Source organism: Poecilia reticulata, linkage group LG7, assembly GCF_000633615.1.
Source record: "Poecilia reticulata strain Guanapo linkage group LG7, Guppy_female_1.0+MT, whole genome shotgun sequence".
Lineage (NCBI taxonomy): Eukaryota > Metazoa > Chordata > Actinopteri > Cyprinodontiformes > Poeciliidae > Poecilia > Poecilia reticulata.
Window position 1 is genome coordinate 3,377,356 of NC_024337.1, and position 25,942 is coordinate 3,403,297.

General features: G+C 37.7%; 1 protein-coding gene across 5 annotated transcripts in view; it reads right to left on the reverse strand.

Annotated features, from left to right (window-relative positions):
* slco4a1 (solute carrier organic anion transporter family, member 4A1) overlaps positions 1 to 25,942 on the reverse strand; it is a 34,251-nt gene that overhangs the window by 5,210 nt on the left and 3,099 nt on the right. For 2 of the 5 annotated variants that reach the window (XM_017305949.1, XM_008412839.2), the window contains exons 2-9: positions 10,105 to 11,258; positions 8,921 to 9,011; positions 7,602 to 7,723; positions 7,342 to 7,453; positions 5,454 to 5,608; positions 3,500 to 3,770; positions 1,487 to 1,649; positions 575 to 750 (exon numbers count right to left, since the gene is read on the reverse strand). In XM_017305949.1, coding sequence (XP_017161438.1) covers positions 575 to 750; positions 1,487 to 1,649; positions 3,500 to 3,770; positions 5,454 to 5,608; positions 7,342 to 7,453; positions 7,602 to 7,723; positions 8,921 to 9,011; positions 10,105 to 10,951 — 1,937 coding nt within the window. In that variant the 5' untranslated portion in view covers positions 10,952 to 11,258. Of the gene's footprint in view, positions 1 to 574; positions 751 to 1,486; positions 1,650 to 3,499; positions 3,771 to 5,453; positions 5,609 to 7,341; positions 7,454 to 7,601; positions 7,724 to 8,920; positions 9,012 to 10,104; positions 11,259 to 13,106; positions 13,297 to 14,806; positions 14,981 to 17,586; positions 17,666 to 25,942 lie in introns of those variants that run through there. The other 3 variants (XM_008412840.2, XM_008412841.2, XM_008412838.2) reach the window with 3 other exon arrangements.

A 25,942-nucleotide genomic window follows, 5' to 3' on the forward strand; every position in this document is an offset into this window, starting at 1 on the left:
AAACACTTGTAAACTATTCCCTTAAGTTTACCTCTAACCCGCTTTCTTAAGGGCTCAGCATGGCTGAACTGCTGCTGTCATGACGGTCACATCATTTTCGGATGTTCGCTTTTGCACAGACCCTTCACGGTGCACAAAGGGGTTTACTGCAGCGGGAGGGATTTCACAGGAGTCAAGCTCCTGTAAATGTTTTACCATGTGTTTAGAGAGTGGACAGTTACAAGTTACCCAGGGGAGGTTTGACAAGCGAGGGCAGGTGACAAAACAACGTGATTTTCAACATGTACCTGCAACAATGAGAATTGATTTCAGCAGTTCGGCTTAACCATACAGAGCCCTTTAGTGTTCTCTAATGCCGGCTGATGCATTTACTACACATACCAGGATTTACACTGGAAGCTCTTTGCTGCCATCTAGTGTCAGAATTATGGCAAATTACATTTGCTTTTTTTCTCATTTTCACTCTGAAGGTCTACATTTGTATTTATTGGCTGTGCTATATATCAAGTAAACCATTTCGACTGAATTTAGCATCTGCTTAACAAAAACATCCTTCTGTTGTTGTGACACATACCTGAGAGTGGCAGTGAGAGCTGGGATGCTACAGAGAAAGGTGAAACAAATGATGACGAAGAGCAAGGAGAGGAAGACTGGCATGTGGTGGCAGGTGCTGCTGCACTTCCCTGTCAGAGCGAAGCCCTCCTCGCCCCACGATACGTTCCCCACCACACAGCCACACCCAGAGTACACCTGAAACACAGACACAGGTATGCTTGGTTATAGTGTTCATCGCTGACCTTTTTGTTAACGTTTGGATTTTGAGAAAATATTTATTTTTCAATAAGGTTTTTTCTACATGTCTTTTATTTAAAAGAAAAAAAAAAAACAGGTTCCTTATTGTTCCTGTTTTTCTCAAAAATGGGTTATGGGCAAGTTAGTTAGAAACATGTAACTGTGGAGTAATATTTTGCTAACTAAATATGACAACTGAGAAGTTCTATGAAAATGTGAAGTTAAATGTGTTGATCTAACTTCACATTTAACAAAAAAAATTAACATTTGCATTTCCCCATATGTAGATTCTGTGGCAGAGCTTTGTGTTCTGTTTCAAAGAGCTCTCTTGCAAGGATTGCTACATGTCTTTAATAAATAAGCAGATTCCTTATTGTCCATGTTCCTTGTTCAAAAATGGGTTATGGGTAATTTTGTCAGTCAAAATGTCACTGTGGAGTACAATTTCTCTGAAGTTAGAAAGTCAAAGCAAAACTGAACATTGCCTTTTTTCCCCACATATAGGTGCTGACGAGCTCTCTTGCACACATTGGAAAGTTACAACTTCTTAGTCTTCTAATTAACTCTGCCATGTCTGAATGTCTAAACACAATAGACATTCAGGTACCTGCAGATCATTCTGAACTACCTCAGTTATCGCCCGGGTCATGTTTTTCCAGTCTTACTGAAGTAAAACAAGCAGTGTGTGCTGTACCTGTCTGCCTGTGGACGGTTCTGTGTGGTTGATGGAGGTGCAGCCGGCGTGGCACGGGGAGTAATACATCGTCCCGTCCGCCCCACACACTGGGTTGTACACTTCTCTGGCACAGTTACAAGCTGCATTACAACTTACTGTGAGGTTCATGTCCAGAGAAGAGCTGCAGAGAGAAGCAAAGGAAGAAAGACAGGAAGAGACAGACAGTGAGAAACAGGTGGAAGCAGGGGCCCAAAGAAGGAATTTAGTCTCTTTCAATTTGGCTAGTGCCATTTTGTTATGTGATGTATTTTTAGCCATCGGCTAGTTAATAGGAGGAGAATAAATGTGGCGTAGCGTTTTAAAATGATGCGTACTGGATTCTCTGAACATATTCTGACACATATTTATCAGTATTGAGATTTCATGTACACACTTACAGTACTTCTGCTCAAGTACTCCAGCACTACTTCAACATATTTTGCTTAAACACAAGTAAAAAGCATTTATCAATGAAATTAATCAACGGTAAAAAAGTATTTGGTTAGAAGGCTAATCAAGTAAAAAAAGACAGACAAAACATAAAGTATGTACAAATTCTGGTATTTTATTAAATATTAAGAACATTACAAACAACTATAGCAAAAAGGTAGTAGTGTAAATCTAATTAATAGTCTATTCCATGAGCTGTGCCAAAATGAAAATGTTTAAAACATTTTGCAAAATTTAAATGCTTGCTATGGTTAAAACTCGCTGAACAGAATAGAACGTTGTCAATTCACAGAATTAGAATTTTTTTTAAGTTCAGATGTGAATTCAAAAGAAACAAACTGCTTCAATTTAATTGGGTATTTAGAAATCAGAATTATTTGTGTATGCAATGAATTTACTCAGATTTTCCAAAAATGTATTCTCAAAGATTCTCTCTCTCTCTTTCTCTCTCTTTATCATCTACCCCATAGTAAATGTCAAAGGTCAACATGCCGCTGAATTAAAAAGATTTCCTGTAGGTGGGTCTGAAAAATATATAACTAATAACCTTATTTATCTAATGCTGACAACATCCTTTAGCTTCTTTAATAAAATACATTCTTTTACCTGATTTACTTGTTTTGTTATTTTTATATATCATTTCAGACTCACTGAAATAAGCATGATAAAAATAAGCAGTCTTTCTCTAGAAGACTCCGGAAATGTAATTTTAAACTTATGGTTACTTCTCTATTCCATTGTTCTACATCCTTTGCTTTAAATGCAACAAACTCTGACTCCTCCTCACTTATTCCTTTTGATTGCGCCTCAACACAGACGTCTTTGCTGCTTTACTGGCTGTGACCTTGCTTTCCTTTGAAATTAATGAAACAATAACTCCTTGGGTTACTTCTTATCAGGTTGTTCTTTCATACATGGTGGGCTCTGTTCTAAAAGCTTAATGCATTATTCCTCTTAAACTGAAACACAATGAAGTCAGATTAAACTTTTATATAAGGCATATGGAGGAGCTGCTGTTACAACAGATCAACTGATGAACATATTTATGTAGCTTTAACATGTTATTAGTTGTTAGATGCAAAGCTCATTGTTTTTGGTTAATTGGTCTGCCAATTAGGATTTTGACTGATTTAACATATTCTTCCAGAGGACAACAATTCATACAGCACATTTATGTATTTTTCAAAATTTCAGAAAAGAAGGTGACCCTAACCCCATAAAGTACTTCACTGCATCAAAGCACACAATATGTCATTAACATTTAAGGGATTTATTAATGTAATGAAATACATGAAATGAAAATAATGAAATGAATTTAGAATGGAGGGTTATTCAGAATAATGAAGATGGTAGCTAATGAAAACCATCTTGTAATTACATAAAACAGTGGTAACAGAGGACAGGTAGGATGCTAAACTTTCAGCTAGAGCCAAGCTGAAGGACATATAGAACTGATTTCAGCCCAATATGGACTCCTGGAACAAATCAAAATGTCGGTCTTGTTGCTTTTTACGTACTAGGTGTTAAGAGAATAATGCCCACCTGTTTCTGAGTCGCGGCTTCTTGGGTTTGTCATACAGATGTTTGTAGTGGTCCAGTTGGTCCTTCCCCATCAGCCCCAACTGATAAGGGGCCGTGACCCCAGCCATGGGCACATTGGGGCAATGGACGAGGAAGATGAAGATGGCGAGCAGACTGACCAGAGCACACATCATGCAGAAGCGTATGATGCCTCGGCAACGCAAGTTCAGCCTCTTCACGATGTAGCCGCCTAAAAAAGTACCACCGCCCCCTGCTGGTACCACCATGTATCCTTAAGAGGCACAGAAAAAAACATAGACAGAAATAAGTAATAAAAAAAAAACATAGTTTGGCTTAGAGGTAAATTCACTTTTGAATAAAAAATCACAGTAAGCTGTGGCATCAACATATTTTTAAGTTATACGTAGGAAATATTAATGGTCAGTAGTGAGCGCTGACAATTTTGACTGGTCCTTTAAAGGTTTTATCAAAGATATGAAACAACCTCAACCAGGTGAATGAAAGTAATTCCCTTTTCAAGTTTTCTATTTTAAGCCTAATGGATTTTTGATTATTGCTGAAAATATATCTGGTGAGTATTACAGTACCTATAGTTAGCTTTTGCCCTAGTTACAGTTGGATAGGGAGAAAGCGATAGCTCAGATGAGAAGATGTAGACAAAGAAAGAGAAGAAGACACTGAACAGAGCCTCCTTAGAGTGTACAGTGAAACCAGGACAGGGAACAGAGACAAAGCACGAAGTAAAAGAAAGAACAAAACTGAAAGAAGGCATCAAGTCCACGTTTTGGTAGGAACAGTGCACAGAAATACAATCTGAAATCTGATTCCTATATCTCACTGGCTGAGAGAGAAAGACAGAGAGAGAGATAGAGGCACATATTTTAAAACTCTTTCCACATGTTTTTCGCATATTAACTGGCATTTATCCCATAAAATACAGCAAAACACATGCTTGTTTTGTTTTTGCAATTTTATTTTGAAACGAATAAACCAAAGAACGAACCATACACGGATTCAAGCGTATGCACACCTTCAAACTGATACTTTGTTGAAGCACCTATTGCTTTCAATTTTCTTTGGTAAATGCCTGTGAGCGTCCGACATTTTGATTGTCCCTAATAAAAGTTTCCCTGTGAGGATATCTCTTCTGTGAGATGTTGTTATGAACTCTGGCTACATTTGCCTTGTTGCAGTTGCATTGTTGCCTTGCAGCAATAATGTCTAACTGCTCTGCAAATTTTGAGCACTCTTTTAAAATACTTCAAAAGAGGAAATGCAAATCAGGCATGTTTCCATTTACTGCTGTGAAGCCAGTCAACCAGGCTGTGCAAAGCCTTCACTAGATGTTGATGAAACTCATGACTGTAATAAACAAGATGCAGGCATTTTGTTTAAACGTCTCAGAAAAAATGGAAAGAGTCCTCTCCACCAATCTCCAAAGTTTTTGTCACCAGCTGCAAAGGGCTGCTAGGATGTAATATTGGGTAGGATGAAGCTCACAGGGAGTGATGGATTTGTGCAATGGCAACAGAAAAAGGTGCCAGGAAAATGTTTGTTGATTGTACATTATCGTCACAGCTTTCGATCACAATACCGTAATTACATATTTTCCTGATATTGTGCAACTCCAGTACTCAGGAAGACTGAATGCTGGGTCAACATCAAATGGTAGCCTCAGAAGGTTCACTTGTGCAACCAGGATATTGCTGTTTTGCTTTATTGCATTAATTCCAACAACAGTAATAAGTGGAAAAAAGCTACCACTTCAAAATAGTTGCATTGTACATTACATTACCAAGTTGCCTCTTAAAACTTGGTAATGTTTTAAGAGACATTACCACATAAATTGTCTATATGTTAAATATTTAGCTTTTTTTTTCTCTGCATGACCCTGTAGGAAAAGGTGCAATAGATCTTCAGTCCTGTCTGCAACCCTCGTTGCCCGGTCACCTACCGAACAAGGTGGCAGCTTCAGATGCACTGAGATTGAACTGGGACTCCAAGAACTTTGGTCCAAAGGTGGACATGCCTGCGATGAGCGTGGCCTCAGTGGCTCCTGCCAAACAAAGGAAGAGGAAAGTAGGGTTCTTCAAGAGAAGCAGCACAGATCTGAAACAACAAGTAAGAGAAGATCGTCAGTATGTGTGTTCTCACCATGGGTAAATAAGCCTGAGCTTTATTTTTTTAATTAAAACAGTCCGTAGTAATCTCCCCAGTGTGTAGACAGAGAATCACTGCACAGGACCTAAAGATAAATAATCACGTTATGTAACGTTTTGGGTAATCCTCGCAAATCCCGAAAGAGACTCGGTCAGAGATGACGTCATTCTACGGGCTTATAGTAAGCACTGTTGTAACCTAAAGAGTCAGAAGTGTCACTCACCTGCGACGCTCTGCTCTAATGACTGCTATGTTTCAGCTAGTTGCAACATTTTGAAAAGAACCTACTCATTCCTACATAAATGTTTGGAGTTTATATGAAGGACTGATGAACTTTCACACAGATTTGTCATTTACTTGAGAAAATATTTGAGTGTGAAGTACATCTTTCAAACTGTAATAATTCAAACAGTTTCCACTTAAAGTAAAAAGGAACCTGCCACTATCAATCTCTTTTATTTCAGGGGTTTATGCATCAGGACTAAACAAAAGAGATCTTGTTTTTAGAAGGTCCTGGGAGTGTTTCGAACCTTAAATGTACAAAAATGCACAACATATTTCAAAACTGTTATGTATTAAGCATATCTTAAATGAGGGGGGAAAAAGCCATGGGAAGAAAAACGAAGCATAACCTGGCAACAGAGGGAAAGTAACATCAGCATAATCAAAAGAAGTTAAAACATACTGTACATGCTTACATACAACATACAACATACAACATACAACGCCAAATAGCAATGGGCTTACAAAATAATATGTAGATGAAAATGCAATTTCCAAAGACAGATTAGTCACAAGTGGAAAATATTACTTAAAGAAAGTCTACTTGTTTTATTTTTATTTTATCTATTTAATTTTCCTGTGGGATCAATAAAGTATTTTTAGATTTGAATTTGAAAGCCTGCAGATTCCACAGGAATGGATGGGTCACCAACAATTCACCATTTCAGGGGATGCAATGCTCAGAAAAAAAATGGCTGCATCTTAAACTATAAGCCCCAGTTAGCATGTGAGATGTTAAAGTTCATGATATTTAGAAAAAGACCAAACAAACTTGTTTGTCTCTCCACAATGAACATGGCAGGAGGACATGAGGTTTGGGAAGTGGCCATGTTTGGACAAAACCAAACATCATATTAATACAAACACTTTGTGCCGATTGTCAAGTCTGGTTGGGATTTTATGATTTGGGGTTGTTTTGTATTCATAATATCTGCACCCTTTTTTAATTGAATTGACCATGAATTCCTTTGCATTTCAGCATTTATTCTATATTTAAATGTTCTGTAAGTCTGTCTGTCTGGCAGCCAAAACATTTCTGAAACTGGGTAGCATAACGGGACAATAATCCCAAACTCCAAAAACAATGCTTAGCAAACAACATCACTCTTATTTAGGTCAACTTCAGACTTTTAAGTCCCTTTGGGACAATAGATGTAACATTTTTATTGATCAGAAGTCATATTGGCACACTGGGAAGTGAGATAACATCTATCCATAGCAGTCATTATTTATGTCGAGTGTCTACATTGTGTCATGTGGCCATCTTTCCTGAAACCAATACATTTTCTAATGCAGGATAAAAAGCTAAAAAGCTGTCAGGTTCCCACACATGATTTGAAGATGACACCAAAAAAGTCTGCTGTATCCAAATAAGACCCCTGCTTTAATTAGACCCCTACCTTGGCATGTCTTTGACTGATTTTCCAAACTGAGGGTCAGAGGCTGTATTGTGGCTTCCATCTTTCAGCTGGTGGGCCTCAGACACCCGCCCTGCCACATGCTCCTGGGAGCCTGCGTGGAACCAGAATGAGTCATATTAGACTATGATTGATATTTTTGTCTTCCCAAACCGTATCATAAAACAGTGTGAGACGTAGAGTTTCTGTTTAGGATACTTAAGCCAGAGTAGGAGTGATGAAGCAGTGGGTATGAGTAGTACCTGGCAGTTGTTGTGGGTAGCCAAGGATGGGGAAAGCTACCAGTAAAGCAGCTGCTCCTCCTGCTAGGAAGCCAATCCACCAAGCCCCAACCCAGTGAGGGTTTTCTGGAGTCATCTCTGTTCTGTAGCAAATAAAATGTTACTTACCATTTGACTGTGACCATGTTAGCAGCTAGATGCCAAACGTCAAGCTTTTCTTACATAAGTATTGTTTGATACAAAATTATAGTTTTTTTCATTATCTACAGGAGCATTTTGATCTCTGGTCAGCTTTATTTATGTAAGTTCAGATAAATCGATTAGCATATTTCTTTATTATTTTTTACAATAAGTATATTAAATACATGTTATTTAAATAATTTTAAATTGAATTTATATTTAATTTAAAGGTCAAATGAAATCCTACTTTGAAGCCAGAAAACCATGGATGCTAAAAGTTTGTAAAATAAATAAATCACAGTTGGCCAGTTCACATAATGTAAATATTGCACATTTGCTTAAAGTGACTTTAAGCAAAATGTGGAATTTGACAGCTACATTATTGTGCCAAGAGAGTTGAAGCAGAGTTGCTGATAAGTTGAGGAGTGATTATTATTTTTTATGTTTTTTTAGAAAACAGATTTTTAGCTGCTTCCCTTCGCTGGTTTTACACAACTGTGACTTACTTGTATGAAGGAACCTGGTAATACAATTGTGTATGCAGAATAACAATGCTGTTCTGAAACAGAAATTTATTAAACTCTGCCAGAGTTTAAGCTTTTTGAACTGCAGTTTTTTTTCACAAGCAGACTTTCACCACTGTGGAGAATTATAGGCAGACTGGGCTTGTCGGTGAGTGCTTTTAATCCCTACATAGGGTGTTTGTCTATTAGGTCTCCAAGCTATTGCCTGGAGGCATTCATTCTGAACTCCTTACCCCCGTTAAAAAATCTGCTGTGCCAACCTTTGTTTTACCAACTCAAATTCAATTTGAAGACTTTGTTGTCCACTTTGACTGGTTATTGTAAGTCATGTTCGGCTATCATCATTTTCAGAAGCATAAGGCATGCTTACTTTCTTTAACGCCTAATTAAAAGAGATGTAACTGTAGAGAGCATTAAGCCCAAATGCAAATGAAAATGTGTAAATGTTTAGTTCTTACTCTTTATAATACTGTATAATGGATTTTTTTTTTTTCAATTTTTGCTAGGTCATGTTACATGTTGCAAGACACATTCAGTTGAAGACACAATCCAGTATTAAATAGTCAGTAAATTCTGTTTGTTTTTCCCCTCATCATTTTAATCCAGTTATATTGTTAGTCACTCAAATAAACTCACGCCAGATGAGTCTCTGTGTAAATGGTGAGGAAGTAACCTCCCAGCAGGTAGCCTGCAGCAGGCCCCACAATAGCTGCTGTGTAGAAGATTCCTGGTGAGACAAACACCAAAGACACAGAGTCAGGGTGTGCCAGTACAACTACTTCCTGTTCCCTACTCACCTCCTGTCCCGCAGGTTAAAAGGCCCCCATTGTTCTTTTTATGAGCTCTGAATCAAAGGAGGGGTTATTATTTTAATAAAGAAAACTATTTTGATAATAAGGCGTTCTGCATTGTGTGTGTTTGTGTTTGATGGGAGCAGGTTCTGTATATTTGATGGCAGACTGATCTATGAAACTATGACAACTTGGCACTTATTGGAAACAAGATACTGAGAGTAAATAATGTGTAAGTTTATTAGTGTGTAAATCCTTTGAACCTAATAAGTTCATTCATGGAGTTCAGTGATCACCTTCTGTAAGACCACTGCAATTAGAATGAATGAATGAATGAATGAATGAATGAATGAATGAATGAATGAATGAATGAATGAATGAATGAATGAATGAATGAAAACACAAAAATGGATGCAAATCATTTTAGGTACAAATGCTGCAGAAACCTAATGAGATGCTATGAAAGCACATACATAAGCGATTCTGAGTTCTAATGCTGGAATTGCTTTTAAGATGAAAGTGAGCATTCTGTGTTTAGGAATGAATTTATTGCACGACTCAAATTGTAGAAGTTTGAGTCATACCGAAACAATTATTTTACAAATTTCAAAAACTCCAAAAAGGATCAGTGCTTTGGTCATATTAAGTCCAGTTCAATAACCTTAGGTTACAGCCCATAAATAAGATTTAGAAGCCAAAAAGTATTAAAGTACCATTATATTAATTTTAAATTATGTGTATTCAACTGTTAATAACCACAAAATCATTATCAATAATATGCAGTGAAAAGCTTAAAAGGTTACTTCTACAGATAAATATAAAAAAACATGCACATTTTTCAGAAATTAGAATTTGACAGAAAAATACGTTCCTTTTTATGACATAGCTTTTGTAGTATCATGAAAGCATATTTATTTTGGTTTGTCAATTTATACAAATCTGTTTTTCTTTTTTATGATCAGTTTTAATAAACATATGCTGTGTATTTGTTGCACACAAACACATCACAGGGTTTTACACGACACTCACCCATGTAAACAGGTCCATAGTTGGAGCTGACATTCTCATCCAGGTACGTGACCCCTAATGTGTACAGAGGCGTGGCGCCGATACCATGCAGAAACTGTCCCAGCATGAACACAAAACGATAATTCGATAGTCCTCCTCCCTCCTTGTTCTGGCACTGGCTGGTGCCGTTGGCAGAACACATTCCTATTTGCTCCTGCATGCTGACCAAGTAGGGAGGAGCAGTGAAGTGAGGCAAGCTGAACACCAAGGAACCCAGCGCCATAATGAGTACGCCCCATCCCAGCCAGCGGGGCTTATGTCCAGTACCACCAAAGTAACTGACAAAGGCCAGGCAGACACAGGCAGCAATGTCATAGGAGCTGGCAATGAGACCGGCCTGGTAGCTAGGCAGGTCAAAGCGTCGCTCGATGGAGGTCACCACTGTGTTGATCAAGCCATTGACTATCATTCCCTGGAGAAAAGAGGCCGCACAAAGAAAGAACAGCACCCAACGAGGGGTGTTGAACACTTGGATGATTTTAGGCTTCAGAGCCCCCCAACCGCACAGTTGATCAGAGTCATTGGACTGTAGTGTCAACCCCAAAGGAACCTCTGTGTCAGGCTGACTGCTCTCTCCATATAACTGCCCCGGCAGCATCGAAGCCCTAGTGAAAATAAGGGTTCCAGTGAGGTCATCAGCTCCTGGCCCGCCAGGACTTCTAGGACCAGACCCTAGAGGGCTTCCTGTCTGGGAGTCCACGGGACTAGGGGTGTCCAAAGAGCAGCCCCCATTGAGGGGACAGTCCTGAAGGTCCAGGAGCTCCTGCCTGGAGCTAAAAGAGGCGTCGGCATTAAGCAACACTGGCATCACCCCTCTGAGGGGTACTTTTGAAGTCCTGTGAGGGTCTCGGAATGGAAAAGAGATGTATTTTATGTTTAGCAACCCTGAGACAAAAAGTTGAGGGGATATTGCTCCTGCCAATCGTCAGTTGGGCTCATATCGGTTTTTTCTTCTCCTGCTCTTTATTTCCTTTGCTGCACAGCCCATGTATCCACAGTTCTCAAAGCTGGTGTTTTACAGAGCTAAAGACTTGCAAAGACTCTTCAAAGGTTTATCCACATTAGGTGGTAGAAGACGGAAAGAGAGCCAGGTGAACAGTCAAAGTAATGGCATCCTGTTAAGAGAAAACAGCGGAGGTTAGGCTAAAATCAACAAATTACCAAACAAACAAATAAACGTACACCATGCAAACATGAACTTATGTCTTAGACATGTAACTTCTTCTAGAATTTAAGAACTAACTCAATCTCATCTTCCACCAAGGACAAATAAGTTCAAAGAGGCTGATACAGACATTGTAGTCCACTGAAGATCATATAGCAAAACATCTGACCAAAGACTGACTTATACTGGCTATAGTTAAGGTATAGCCAGTATAATCTATAGATATGTGTTTCTCAACCTTTTTTGGCCCAGCGCCCCCCTAGCCCTTATCCAGGTCCCTCACCGCCCCCACCAAAGAATTTGTAGGCTACTTTGCATTGACTATTATTTTATTATTAATATTACTATCACTATTTTAGATGTTTTGAGTTTTATGCTTGTTTCTGTATTTATCATCAAAAACAATTTCCCAGAGAACAAAAAAGCCATAGGAATAGAAATTATTTTCATAGGTGTCTATGAAAAATGCAATGAACATTCAAGTTAAAATTGGTAGGCCTAACAGCAGCCAGTCAGAGTGGAAAAAATATTCTTGTTCTGTACCATTTTCTAGTTGTTAAATATTCCACAAAATGACCTGATAAAAGATGTTCAACATGCCAGTTTAAACTTTGAACTATTTGCAAAACGACTGAGCTCTGCAGCATAAAACATGGATAGAACTGTAACTACATTAATCATAACTCTTCTTTACCTTTTATCTGGAAATAGTATCTATTTATTCTTGCCATACAGTCCTCTGTATTAAGTTTTGCTCGAAAGGTCTTGCCTTACCAGTTGATTCCTCTGTATTTACTTTGGTTTCTTAGTTTATTCTTGCATTTTGTTCTTCACTCATTTCCATTTAGTTTCCTTTGATTAGTATTATCCTCTCTTGGTTTATTGCTATGTCCACTTTAGTTTCTTTCCTGTTGCTAGATTTATTTTATCGTTTATTGACCATCAGTAATCTTCACTCATCACCTGCTGCGCCTCCTAATCGTCATGTGTTTCACATCATGTGTTGATTTTTCACTGTTCAGCGTAGGATTCTCTGTTTTTATGCCATAATTCACATCTAGTTCGTCGCTCCGTTTTATGTCCCGCTTCTCCTGTTTCAGAGTTTTGCGCAATGTGCGCGTCTTTTTTTTTTTTTTTTCTTAACTCCCTAAGGTGCAGGGCGGTCGGGAAGCGTATCAATGGGGAAAAGGCAGACTGACATAAACCTTTTAAAACAACGGAAACAATTTCGGTATTCTAATTATTGATAAGTGCTGTGGTTCCGTTGTTCTATCACACCCATTTCACACCGGACCACTTACAGCACCGGTGTTAACGCTGTACAATGAACGCTCTCTATCGTGGTATCACCCACGGAGGGATTTCTTTATTTCTTTATTTAAATGGGTTSATTTTTCAGAGGGATACAAAGTGAGGGTATCGTGATTTTAGTACATGTTTATAAGAGCGATTTTCTGTTGTCCTTCCATGGAAGCGGGCAGCTTTCAAACGGAAATAAAACACTTTTTAATATAAGTTGCTGCTTAACATGATCCCAGAACTGCCAAAACATATGTACAAAAATACCAGAGAAAGTGAATCACAGCACCGTCATCAGCCGGTGTAATGCTGAACTGATGCAGTGAAGCTACTAGTAGCAGAAGCGGAGCTGCGCCAAGAAGCTACAAACACTGAATAGAAGAAGAGCTGTCATCGATACCGTTGCAGCCAGGCATGATCTAATGTTACACAATACAGTTTTACCAAGTTGCTCAAAGTCTAAACTGGTATTGTTGTGCATATAAGGTGTAAAGTTTACCTTCGACCAAACGCCCCCCAAAGGAATCCCAGTGCCTCCCTTTTGGAAAAATTTCCACCAGCGCCCCCTGCCGTCCTCTGAACGCCCCCTGGGGGGCCCACGTTGAGAACCGCTACTATAGACTGAATGACTGATGAAACATTTTAACTGCTGAGTGCTGGGATCAGCTTCAAGACTATGCCAGTCTGACCTGGAAAAAGTTCATACCAAAAATGGACAACTGAATACATGGAGTTGCGACATTCTTCTTGTTGTTTCCCTGTCAGGGCAATATGATTTCAATATCAGTTCTGAAAGATTTTAAGATCAGAGTTAAACTCATATTAGCCAATGAGTCTAAACCTTTTGGTTATTAATTAGTTCAAACGCATAACTCAAACTCAACTCCACCTTTTAGGATTTATCTTTTGGTCTTTGTGGAACCAGAATTAAAAAGATTTAAGCAAAAATATTAAGCTTTGCTCTTAGAACAGAGAAGTTACTTGGCATGTTCAATGTAAATAATGTATTCGAAACAGGTGATAAACTATTTTTAGATTGTCCACTCAAACACAGGTAAGTAGAACTGAATATTGAGAGGGCACTGTAAAAAGCATGGTTAAACTTTGTATTTTTAAAATGGGCAAAACTATACTCAGCAATTCTACCAGTTCCACTGCTTCACATTCTTTTAACAAAAACTATTACTAATGGCACACCAGTAGATTGCAATAACATTTACAAAAAATCCTGCAAAAATTAAGTGGAGAACTAATTAAAGACAAAGATTCCTCATGTTTCCTCATGAAACATTCGCATCATGCTTTTCTTTCATTAATTTTTTATTTGTTTAGAAGAAATTGAATGGAGCACAGTTTCGGATGAAAACGTTGGAAGTAACTTTTAAAATGATATTTTTCTCAACAAAATCCAATTTATTTGTGGATGACTGGTTCAACCACAGAAAATAATATCTGAGTGTATAATATGCTTTATATTTATGTCTGCCACAAAAGATCTATTGTTATTTATTTGTATGAGATAACCACATATTCTGAACAGATAACCTTGCAGAACTTTGCATGAAGCAAGCAATACGTCCCGATCAGAAATGTCATCAATCTATTAAGTAAAGGTGAAATGTAGCCTGATGAATACATTCAAATATACAATAAAATCAAATAAAACATGATTTTTACTAAAACATGTAAATAAGCAACATGACTGACTGGAACGTTAAAGAATAACTCACAGAAAATTCCTCAGGCTGAACATTTACCTGGTACATGATAAAAGCTCATTTTGGGCAAACATAGAAAAAAAATTAATTATTTCCCAGATTCCATAGACAACTGTGAAGCTGTAATAATTAACTGCAATATTTGCATAATAAATCAATAATAAGATAAATGTAAAAATGTTTTTAAACTGCACTTGGTACAATAATAAACCTACACATTTAAATTTTTACATAGAAAACAACATATATGCCACAATATGTTCTCAAGCAGTGTTTTGATAAGTTCATTTATAGCTTTAGAAAAATAGGATTATTAATAACAGTAGTTTCTTTCACTTTTACCACAAACATTTACTGTGATGCAAATAGAAACACACAAGTTGGAGTAGTGTGGTTGTTTCTGTTATATTAATCACAATTACAAAGATTCACAATTTGAAACGCAAATAAAATATCAATAAATATTTATCCTGTTTCCTACCTTTAGTTTTTTCTGTGATAAATAGATCTTGTGATGTTTAATAAGTAGACAAAATATGCAGGAGAGAAGTGGAGAGAGGGAAAGTTGAAAAAGACATCCATGCCTAGTGCTAAGCCTGTCTCTCAAAGCCTCTTATAAGTCTAGCGCTGAGGCAGCACATCAGCAGATTGGCCTCAGTGTCCGTCCCACTGAGCAGTCCCACAGTGTGGGAGGAGTTCTCCTGAACTACATAATCCTCTGGAGGAAAAAAAAAAACTGCTCACCTGTGCTCGAACTTGTAAGAACAGTAATATGACACCAGCTACTGTCACGAGTTAGAGAAAAACAAGAGGGAAGGACTAAATGAACTCTATGTCATGTTGTTAGCAGCAAACAGGGTTATTGTTTTCTTCCCTCATAAAATGAGGAAACTAATGAGCCATGATAAGTAGACACCAATGTGATAGAAAATTTTGTTTTTAGTCTTACTTCAGTCTTGATGGAACTGATGATACTTTTTACCATTTATTTACTGATTATATCTGCTGTATTTTGTATTTCTGTAAGATGTGTTTTTCCATTAAATATGTTTGCAGATAATGTTTAGATGTTTCCGCAGCCATGAGACCTGAAGATATCTTGGGTAAAATGCTTGATCTGATAATTGTCTTAAAGGACTGATGTGTGGAATGTAGTTTGTACTCTGTTTGACCTGACCCCATGAACTGACAAAGAAGTGTTAGAAGTTCCTCCTGAAATCCTTATCAGATCTCCATCGTGCCATAAAATCATCTCCTCCAAGAGGTGTGAGATAGTTCATGAGGAGGGGATCAGGGTGTCTCTGTGGCCATCTAGCAGTAGAGATAACATCAGACTTTGGGAGGGTCTTTGCCTTGCTGTGACTATATAACGATGTGATGTGTGTTGTTCAGGGCTCTTCTCCTGACTGCGCTCAGTGAGACGGGTCTTCGAACGCTTTTGCCTTCGAATAAAGAAACTTAAAGACAAAGATTAATCTTTCTCTTACTTTTGAAACAGATTCTCATTCCTTCATAAAATTTCTACAACACCAATGACCCAAAAACCACTGAGAAGGAATGAATAAAGACATTCACATTAGAACATGTGTTGTCTTGTTTAGAAGAACATAGTAGGGTTATAAGGGAGTAACGTGGGAGAAATTCATAAAACTAAAGTTCAGAATTAGGTGCAGGAAAAACTATTTTAGGCAGTGCAGTCTGTACTTTAGGGAATAACTACATGGTGATGTGAGGATTTGAGTTTTTCTGAGTGTTTATTTAGATTCTGTTTCTGTGAGTCTGTGCTGTCCTGTTTTGATTGTTCCCAGGTGTGTCTCGTCTGCTGTGATTACCCCTGTGTATTTAAGTCCACCTGTTGTCTTTGTCTCTTGTCGGATCCTTGTCAGTCGGTCGGTCGGTCGGTCGGTCGTCACGTTTTGTTGTATCAGTTAGTTGTCACAGTTGTACTGTTGTCCTGTCGGCTTTAGCTCTCATAAGTCAGTTTATTGATGCTGTTACCGTGTTTCCCCGATAGTAAGACACCCCCGATTGTAAGACGTATCGGGGGTTTCAGGGGGGTCAGCTAATATAAACACGGGGTATTGCCGCCTCCCTCTCATCTACCTGCGCGCCGCCTCCTGCCCACGTCCGCACCGTCCCCCTCTCCATACGTCACCGCGCCGTCCCCTGCACTTCCTTTTATAAAACTGTTTTGTGGTGAATACAATACTGTTCAGGTTGTTAATAAATGTTAATTTTATGGTTAAAACAAAAAATTCGACAATTTTTTTCCAATATAAGACATACCCAGAAAGTAAGACATAGTGGGGCTTTTGTGGATAAAAAGAAATTAAGACACTGTCTTACTTTCGGGGAAACACGGTAGCTACCGGTGCTGAGCCTTAGCTTCTGCTCTGCTGTCCAGCCTGTATTCTGGACTGTCCGAGCCACATTTTCATCAAATCATCACTTTCACTTCTACCTGGGTCCTGCCTGTGTTCTGCCTCACCATCTAAACCACAATTCATGACAGGCAAAGGTCTTGGAGTGTCTGTTACCAAGTATCGCAAATATAAATACTGATGCTTATTTAAGGTTAAATATCAATCTTCTGACATCTAGGTGTTTTTAATGTTTAACTTTTGAAGTATTTTGGTTAAAACTCAGGACAGGATTTGGATAAAGTTTTCAGTTGCCTACAAAATACTTTAGTGACATGCTAACACGGCAAATGGAAACAATAGAAATACAGAAAAAGAATTGTCAGCATTGTCTTTAAATTTAAAAAAGTGCCAAAGTTATCATTTGAGAGCGAATCAAAGCTTAATCTTTTCTATTTTCATACAACTACAATGAAAGAAAATAACATTTCAAGAGGGTATGTGAAACTAAAGTATCAGTCTTTTGTTAGTATCAATCTGATACTAATATCCACTTGGTATCAATATTAAATTTTACCCACATATCAACACCTATCTGGATAATAGGAAGTATTGACTTCAAATTTAATTGAGGAAAACAGACACTCCTGTCAAAAGCCTGACGGAGCTTGTTAGGCAACTGCAACGGGGCATTTATTCAGTAAAGTGGATAACTCTGAGTCCATGAACACAGCATGACAAGTGGTAAAACACACCCCTCCACCCGTCTGTTGACTCTGCTGCTCACTCAGTGGTGGCCAAGAACCGATCATTTGTTTTGCAGCAAAACATCCATATATTGATGTTTTGCTGCTGACATAACATTTCCTTGAAGGCCTATAGGAGTATTTTAAAATTTCACCTCTTTTGAAGAGGAGCTGCTTGTTCCAGAAGTGTACTCTGCCAGTGAGTTTTGCCCTTGCCGCTCCTTAGCACTGTCCCTGCCAATAAGATCAATCAGAAAAGTCACTGGAGTCAACTGACAGGTACATCCTTAGGAAAGAGTAAGATATGCACTGTTGGGATTGCTTCATGAGCTGCTTGGGATGTTTTGGCAGGAATGTGATCCCATATAATTCTTTATGGTTTCCTAGCATTTAATAAGGTTTTTCAATATGTACAAAATTACAATGCATGCAATTTCAGTTAAATGCCCTTTAGAGTGTAGTATTTTGAGTACAAAAAATTTAAAATCATTCTATAAATGATTTCCAGAGACCTTCCCAACAACAGCAGAGCCAAATGAATGGGACAAGTTGCCTGAACTCCTGTCTGTTCAGCCACTCTCCTGTAATCGGCAGGAGGTTTAGAAAGTTCAGAATGGTCAGCAATCTCTACAATCCAATTAGAATCTCATTTAGTGCTTCACAGACACATTGACAGATAAAATTAAGTCTTGTTCGCCTTTCTGTGACGGCATATATGAGGAATATCCCCGAAAGTAAATTCAAAAACTGAATTTACTTTCAACTCAAGCTGTGATTGGATGGGAAGGCATCAGGGAGTGGATTAATATCAGCTGATGATGGGATGATTAGAAGTGGGAGTGTCCTGAAAGGGGAACCAGGCCATTGCCCAAAACAATGCTCTAATATGAGGCACCACCTTCCTGTCTCACTGTTTGTTGTTCTGAGGCCAGCAATGGAAATGTTCTCACAGGCTTTTTTTGAGGTCCAAATCTCCATCTTGCTGAGATCAGAGTGGGGAATTGTAATATTAATAAGCACAGGGTTTTGTCCTTCCCACCAGCTCCTTTATCTACTCACAGGAAAGTTATTTGCTTTGGAATTGGGAGTTTTTCCTCTGTGGTACACAAAGGCTTTTGAAGTATGAATCCAGACAGACTCCCAAGCATAAATATATTAAGATAAGGCAAGGCTTTAGCTATCGATCTGATTCAGAGATCACTTTAATTGACACTGCTGCAGTGATATGTCACTAAGACAGAATATTTATTGTCCTGGAATATCAATCTGGTAAAACTGGAGAGCAGGTTTGACTCTGGGAACAAGCTGCTGTGTTTGATTACTTCATTCCAGGAACCAGCTCTTTTATCCTAAAATTAGAAAAACATACATTCTCAAATTAGGCAAAATCTGTTATGTATTTGTCCTTGTTGACCCTGTACTTATTCTCAGGCCAAGGTAGGGAGAATTTGAGAGGAGAAAGAATATAACAACTTTATTTAGCCGACTTCTTATTCACTGCTTATTTTGTTGCACACGTTTTATTATATGTTTTTCTAACATTGTGTATTCATAGGTATTTAATACAAAGAGTAATCTGTGACGATCCTCCACAATCTCTCCAGAGTCTGATGTCCTGTCCTATGCTCCCTTCTCTTCAGCAGGATTTCAATCAGGCAACTGAACGTCTGTTTTCAGTTTTGTGACAGAGGCCAACTTCTTTCTTAAAAAATCTGCTGATATTTTCAGGGTTTCATAAAGTCAGACACTCTAACATGGTTCTCAGTGGCTTTGGAAAACAAAAAGGCCTGGAGCATCATACATCATCAACTGTAGGCAAGAGGTGCTTCTCCACAAACACACTTTGTTTTCACATCAAACCTTAAAGCCTATGTACAATTTTCCTTAAATTCATCATAAATGCTAATTTATGACAAAGGCAAGTATGATGTCAAAGTGTTAGCCTCCATCAAGTTCGCTCATTAAGGCTGAAAACTGCTCATCGAGCCCCGTGCATGAACTAATCTGTGTATGTAATAACTCTAACATACATGAATGTTTGTGGTTGCAGTGTAACAAAATATGAAGTTCAGAGTTTGAGTCATATTGTATTTTTTTATTTTTTCCTTTTTGTTTGGAAAAAAAAATTAAAAAAAAAAATATATATATACGTATATATAAAAACTACAGTACTCCCACTATAAAGTAGACAGTCACGTTCCAGTCAGTCGGTGGCGTTCGCAGCGGCAGTGGGATTTCAGAAGGCACTGACCCAGTAATGTTCTTCCGCTTGGCTGCAGCTCAGACAGTAAATGCCAACCGTCCCCACAGGCAACAGACAACCCGGCTCGTTTAGCACTTGTCTCTAAATGAAAACGTTCCAACTGTTCCCTCTGACATTGGTTACCTTCCTCTTTCTGTGTCACCATTTTGTGCTGCAGAAATTAAACGAGACAGGAACCAAACAAATGTTGTAGAAGTTCAAACACTTTTTGAACTACAGCTAAATGTGTGTTGGAGTAAGATGGAAATCATTTGAACTTCTCAGCAGCAGAATTTGATAAGGAGGTGAGTCTGTTCAGTGTGACAGCATTGGAAAAATGCAAAGATGAAGAGCTAAAACAGCACAGTAGTAACAACTATGTGGGCGATTATGGGCTTAAACTTTTATTGTTTTACTGTGATTATGATAAAAGTGGAGATCAAAACTATCCAATGCTCCTTTTTTAAACATCATTGATTGCAATTCATCTTGACAACAATACATTTAAATTCTTATAATGATAAGAACATATCATCAGGAAAAATGCTTAAGGATGTGAAATGTGATAGATCCCCATCCCTAGTAACAACACTGGTCAGAGGGTTTTGGAGCTCTAAGAAACAACAGTGCAAGTCGTTTGGGAAATTAGAATGCCTGGTGTAGATATTCACAAGTAGAAGTCTTCTTCCTCTCTGCCATGCTCACCGTCTCACATCAGAGGAACATCAGGATATGTACGGGTTCAGTGTCTTTTTTTGAAGATCCTTAAACTGAACATAGGACAGGCTGGACAGCCAATTGAAGTCATTTTTACTGCAGTGTAAACGATTCATTTTCGTTTACACTAAGGATAAACAAAAATGAATCTGCCTGTAGCTACAGACTCACACAGACACAAAGCAAGCATCAACGCCCTGACCTACATCTTCTAGACATTCCAGCACAGTGCTGCCCTCTGCTGGAGAAGTAGAAGAGAGGGCTATTATTTCAAAAGGTACTTGTTCATATAATACTTCATATAATATAAGGCGATACAATTAGCTGAAATTGAGAAAAGTAAAGATGCTTTGAGTGACAATAAGGAAGTACTTTTTTTGTTGCTGTTTTAAGTTCTTTCACAATAAGGTCTCGTATAACAACAACTGTACACTTGCAAACACTTGAATCTCAAGTAAGGAAACATCTTCAAAAATCCGACAGTCAACAGACGTGATTATCATCCAAACAGTAAGACAGTACTAAGCAGAAAAATATTTAGATGATGAACAATAACAAAAGGTAACCTGTCAAAGATGGGTCTTTAAAACTGTTCATTTATCTAAAATTATAAACTTGATGCAGGAAACAAAAACTAGAAATTTTTTTTAAATAATCACAATGATTACAAAAGAAAATGGCTTAGCTATGATGAGAATTCTGCAGTAGACTGGCAACCTGTCCAGGGTCAGTTTGCCAGTTAGGTTGACCGCTGGAGATAGATACCAGCAACACCTTGTGACCCCAATGGGATGAGGGTGTCCGATAATGAATGAATGATGAGAATTATAAAGAGAATGTATTATGTACTTTCCAGGCACATAGTGCCATTTTATAGAACAGTCAAGTAACCATGTTACCATAAATTGTTTTAAAAATGCTGTATATGTCAAATATGACTTATAATAAATTTGACTTCTGATGCCTTGAAGTTGGCCTCTGTCTCTTTGTCCTAATTGTTCTGACATTCCCCGTTAGCACACCATAACAACAATGCTTCTCCATGATGCCGTTTACAACCGTTCTTAGGAGCATTAGACTGAGAAGCAGTTCGTATGATGACTTGTTCAAATGAACGCCACTTAGCTCCTTCAGACTAGCCAGCAGCAATTAGCAAACAGCTGGTGGAACTGCACTGCACTCCTGATACAAGCTGCTTCTCAGTGCAACCCTGGCAAAAACACTGTTAAAGGGTTAATAGAGGAGCGATTAGTGATGACTTCCTAAATGAGAAGTTTCAGAGGAGTTTTTAAAGAGACAGAGTCCCATTTTCAAGGCATTAAATTACAAAGTCAAATTTTGTTTATGTCATAGTTGATAAAACAACTGAAGGTAACAGTTGCTTAATTGTGGTATAAAATTATACTATTTGCCTGAACATTACATAATACTTCACCTTTATTGAAAAATATATATTTTACTTTCATTTGAACTGATGAGATTTTCTCTCTACAAACTTTTAAATACCAATGCGACGTGATTTCATGCAAAAGCAACATATAATCATGACTGCAAACCTGCAAACTACTTCTACTATTGCACTACTAGTCCTCCTATACATTAAACCTTTGAGGTCACTACCTGACCTTAAAGGTTGTTGCATAGAGAAACAAATCTGGTTACTGTCTACCTTCCAGGAACTAGATTTCTGTAGTTTCACGAAACCTTCCACAAACAATCTATTTTTTTAAACAAATCTTCAGTAATGTTGAAACCTCACATCAAGCAAATCATAGGAACTCCCACATTGTCAAACCGAACAATTCAACATAACTTTACTGACTTTGAGGATAAAACTACTGTAAAAAGAAAAGAAAAAACAGATTCAAGAGGGGTTCTTTTTAAGACGCTGAGGCTTGAAAGTTGTTTTGTTTGTGTCCAGGTTCACTGCACACAGCGCATACGCGGAAACATGCGTTTCTGTGAAGTGGGTCGGAGAGTCACGTCACATTAAACCACATCACTTCTGCTCATCAGTCCAGAAACAGAACTCCATGTGAGATCACTGCAGTATCACTAAAATAAATGTAGCATTCCACATAAAAACACACCCTGTTGTTGTACCATGTCATTCTGGTTAAAATGACTGTCTAAAATAATTTTGCAATCCTAAATACACATCTGTGAGTAAAAGCAGGAAGGACTGAGTCAGACCTCTAGCAGGCCACACATTAATATTAATGTCAGATATTAATCACTCTGACATTACTGGTGGTAAGACCCATACAGGATCTTCCATTAATTTAACAATTTTCTCAAAAATGTCATCCAGCTATGCCCTTTCAATAACAAATATTCAGCACTTCATAATTTCAGAAAGTAAAAAAAGTATATTGCCCAAAGCATCAGAAATAAAATGTTTTAAGCTTGCTGACACATTATCCAATTTGCTTATATCTGAAAAGTACTAAAATATTTAGTGTACTAAATATCTTAGTATGTTAAGATATTTAGTACACTAAATACAAAATATCTATACCAAATAGATATTTATAATAAATATAAATATCTACCCTAAAATATTTAGTCTTAATAAAGATTAAACTAAGCTATTTAGTGTACTAAATATCTTAGTTTTGTCTTATTTGAAGTGTACTAACTTACAAGTAACTTTTCAACAAGGAGCTTGTTTTAAACCAATAATCCCTTAATATTCCAGATTGGCAGATTATTTGACATATAGGGAACATGTTTTGTTATAAGTGTAATTATCTTCGAATGGAACTAATACTTTATCAATATTACAGATAAAAAATTTTTTTTTGATGTAACGCAACCTCTATCTTGCTGAAAAGTTACTTGTAAGTTAGTTTTATCTTAGTGATATCTATTTTTGATCTTTTTATCTTTTATTATCTTAGTTTTATCTTTTATCTTAGTGTGCTGAGATATTGGCACTATAAACTAGACCAAGAATACTTGGTAAGTTTTGTATTATAGTAGAGGACTGCTCAGTTCAGCCTAACCCTAACCGAGTGTGAGGCCACACAGGATCTGTGGGATTAGATGTTATGCTCAGCCACACTGATTGCTCACACTGACAGTATAATGTTATGAGATCAGACCTGTGTTTATATGATGGAAGTGAATGAGAGCTGTGTAACAACTTTAACTGAGCTGTTTCATACTTTGAAGATCATAAATGAAATGTTGCGTGTGAACATGTTAATTGTTGCCATCTGAAAAGAGGTTTCATTAATTAAAAAAAAATCTGTTTTAAAGAAACAGAATGAACAAGAGATGACACACAGTGACAATTTTTTAAAATATACCTTTAGCTAACTGGAAGCTCAAGAGCAGAAGTTAACTTTAACTACAACTGTGTTTCCATGACAAACATGAGAAAACTCAATATTCCTCTAAAGTACAAAAAATAAAAATCTTTTGTTGCATTTGGGGTGTTTCCAATAAATAAATAAAGCTATGGAAATCATGTGAATAAGTTTGTTCACATGATAAGTAATTAAAAAACATGCCATGCCATGATCCTCCAACTACTTCCTGTTGCCTTCTTCTTTGTGGTTTGTGCCAGGAGTAACATCCAGTTGTTGATTTTATGTGTGATGCAGCTTTGTAAAATATGCTAATTTTGATATGGCTGAGAAACCACTTCATCCTAACACCAAAACTTTTTATCATAAAAACAAGGTTTTTTTTTTAAAATTGGCATGTTTCCATTAAGTAAAATTATTTTAAAAATGACCAACTACATGGTCAATCGAAATGCATCTATTGTAAACAGTATCAAATCCTTTTTATCTTGATTTTCACTCTGTCACCATTTGTTTTTTTTTTCTACCAGGTGCTAAAAATGCTCCCATACAATAAAATTAAAAGTAGGGGGAAGCTTCTTCTGGGCTTTGATGAACAAGTATCTAACATCAAAGTAAGAGTCTCAAGCACGGAGGCAGGTTGTCATCAAGCTCATGCTTTCATATTTGGGCTCATGATAACAGCTCAGCTCAAGCAACAGTTCTGTGACAATGCAAGTTCAGTGTATTGATTGACACACTGAATGTCCATACAGCTATGTAGGTATTTAAGGTGGTAGCAAACATGACTTTTAATTCCTGGTTGTGAGAGTAGAAACCATCCAGCTAACCAATGTAAAGATGAGTCGAGCAAATATTTGATATCCTGCTCAGCAGGTTTGTAACACTTTATGCATTCAACCAACTTTCCATATTCTGATCAGAGGGGCTGTTTCGTGTTTCTAAGCAAACAGCTGAATGTTGAAGAATATTCCAGAAAGATTACAGCTGACTGCCACAGTGGTTGGATCAAATGGGTGGATCTTGTTTATGACTGGAGTGACAGTTAGATGATATGTTTAAGAATAAACCTGCAAAATGAAACTTTTACTGTCATCTCATAAAGAATGAGGGTTTTTTTCTCTCTCAGAAGATAACACCACCAAATCAGATAAGAGTATGCAAATGAAGCATATGGAAAACATTGACAGTTCCAAGAACCTGTCGGTTCAAAGTGACAACAGACTCTCTGTCCAAACATGACTTATTTCCACAGTGGTGTTTTCAGTCAGAGTGAACCTGCAGGACAGTTTTCCATCCGTCTGCTGACTGCTTCCATCTTAATGTCTCTTTCTTCACTTTTATTGTTTGGGTTGCAACTACCTCAACTAAACCTTGACCACATCCTCAAAGATTGCAAAGAACACCACCATGCAACAGATCTGTGTTGCATATGGGAAGGTTGCACAACAATTTTTAATGCTGAGTATAATAAAGCTGAGTAAAATAAAAAGCAAAGGGCTGTAGAAAAGCATCTGAGTCCAAGAAATAAAAAAGTGGTTCTAAAGTGATGGAGAAAACAATCTAAACCAACTTGGTTCTATGTAAAGCGGTAAGTAGTTCTTTTCTTAATTCATAAGTTAACAGTGATTTATGTGCTTCAATTTCATTAACCTTTCTCAGGCCTGATTACTGCCAGACCTCTAAAATCAAAAATAGGACCTTCCTGACAACATCCGTCATCTATACGCATTTGTCCTTGCAGGGTGGTGGGGGGCTGCCACCTATCTCAACTGATCATTGGCCAAGAGGCAGAGTACACCCTGACCACTCTATCACATGAAGGGGAAACAACCATGCACACACACACACACACACACACACACGCACACGCACACACCTAAGGATCGTTTAGAGAGACCAATTGTCATGTACGAGTCATGATTTTGGACTGTGGGCGTAAACCAGAGAACCCAGAGAGAGCACACAAATCCCAGACCTTCCTGCTCTAAGTGGCACAGTGCTACCAACTATGACAACATGCACCTGATCATTTGAAGTGGACTAAAAGACACCAAAAGCAACACATCATGCTGCATCTGCTCTAATTTAAGAGCAGATGAGAATCAAAATCAATGGCATCTATCAGTCTGGAAAAGTTACAAATGGTTCATGATTCGACAGTATGAACGACAACGGTCATCTGTAGCAGAGTTTGAAAAAAACCCAGTGTAGACCAAAAGGAACAATAATTATTTTAGC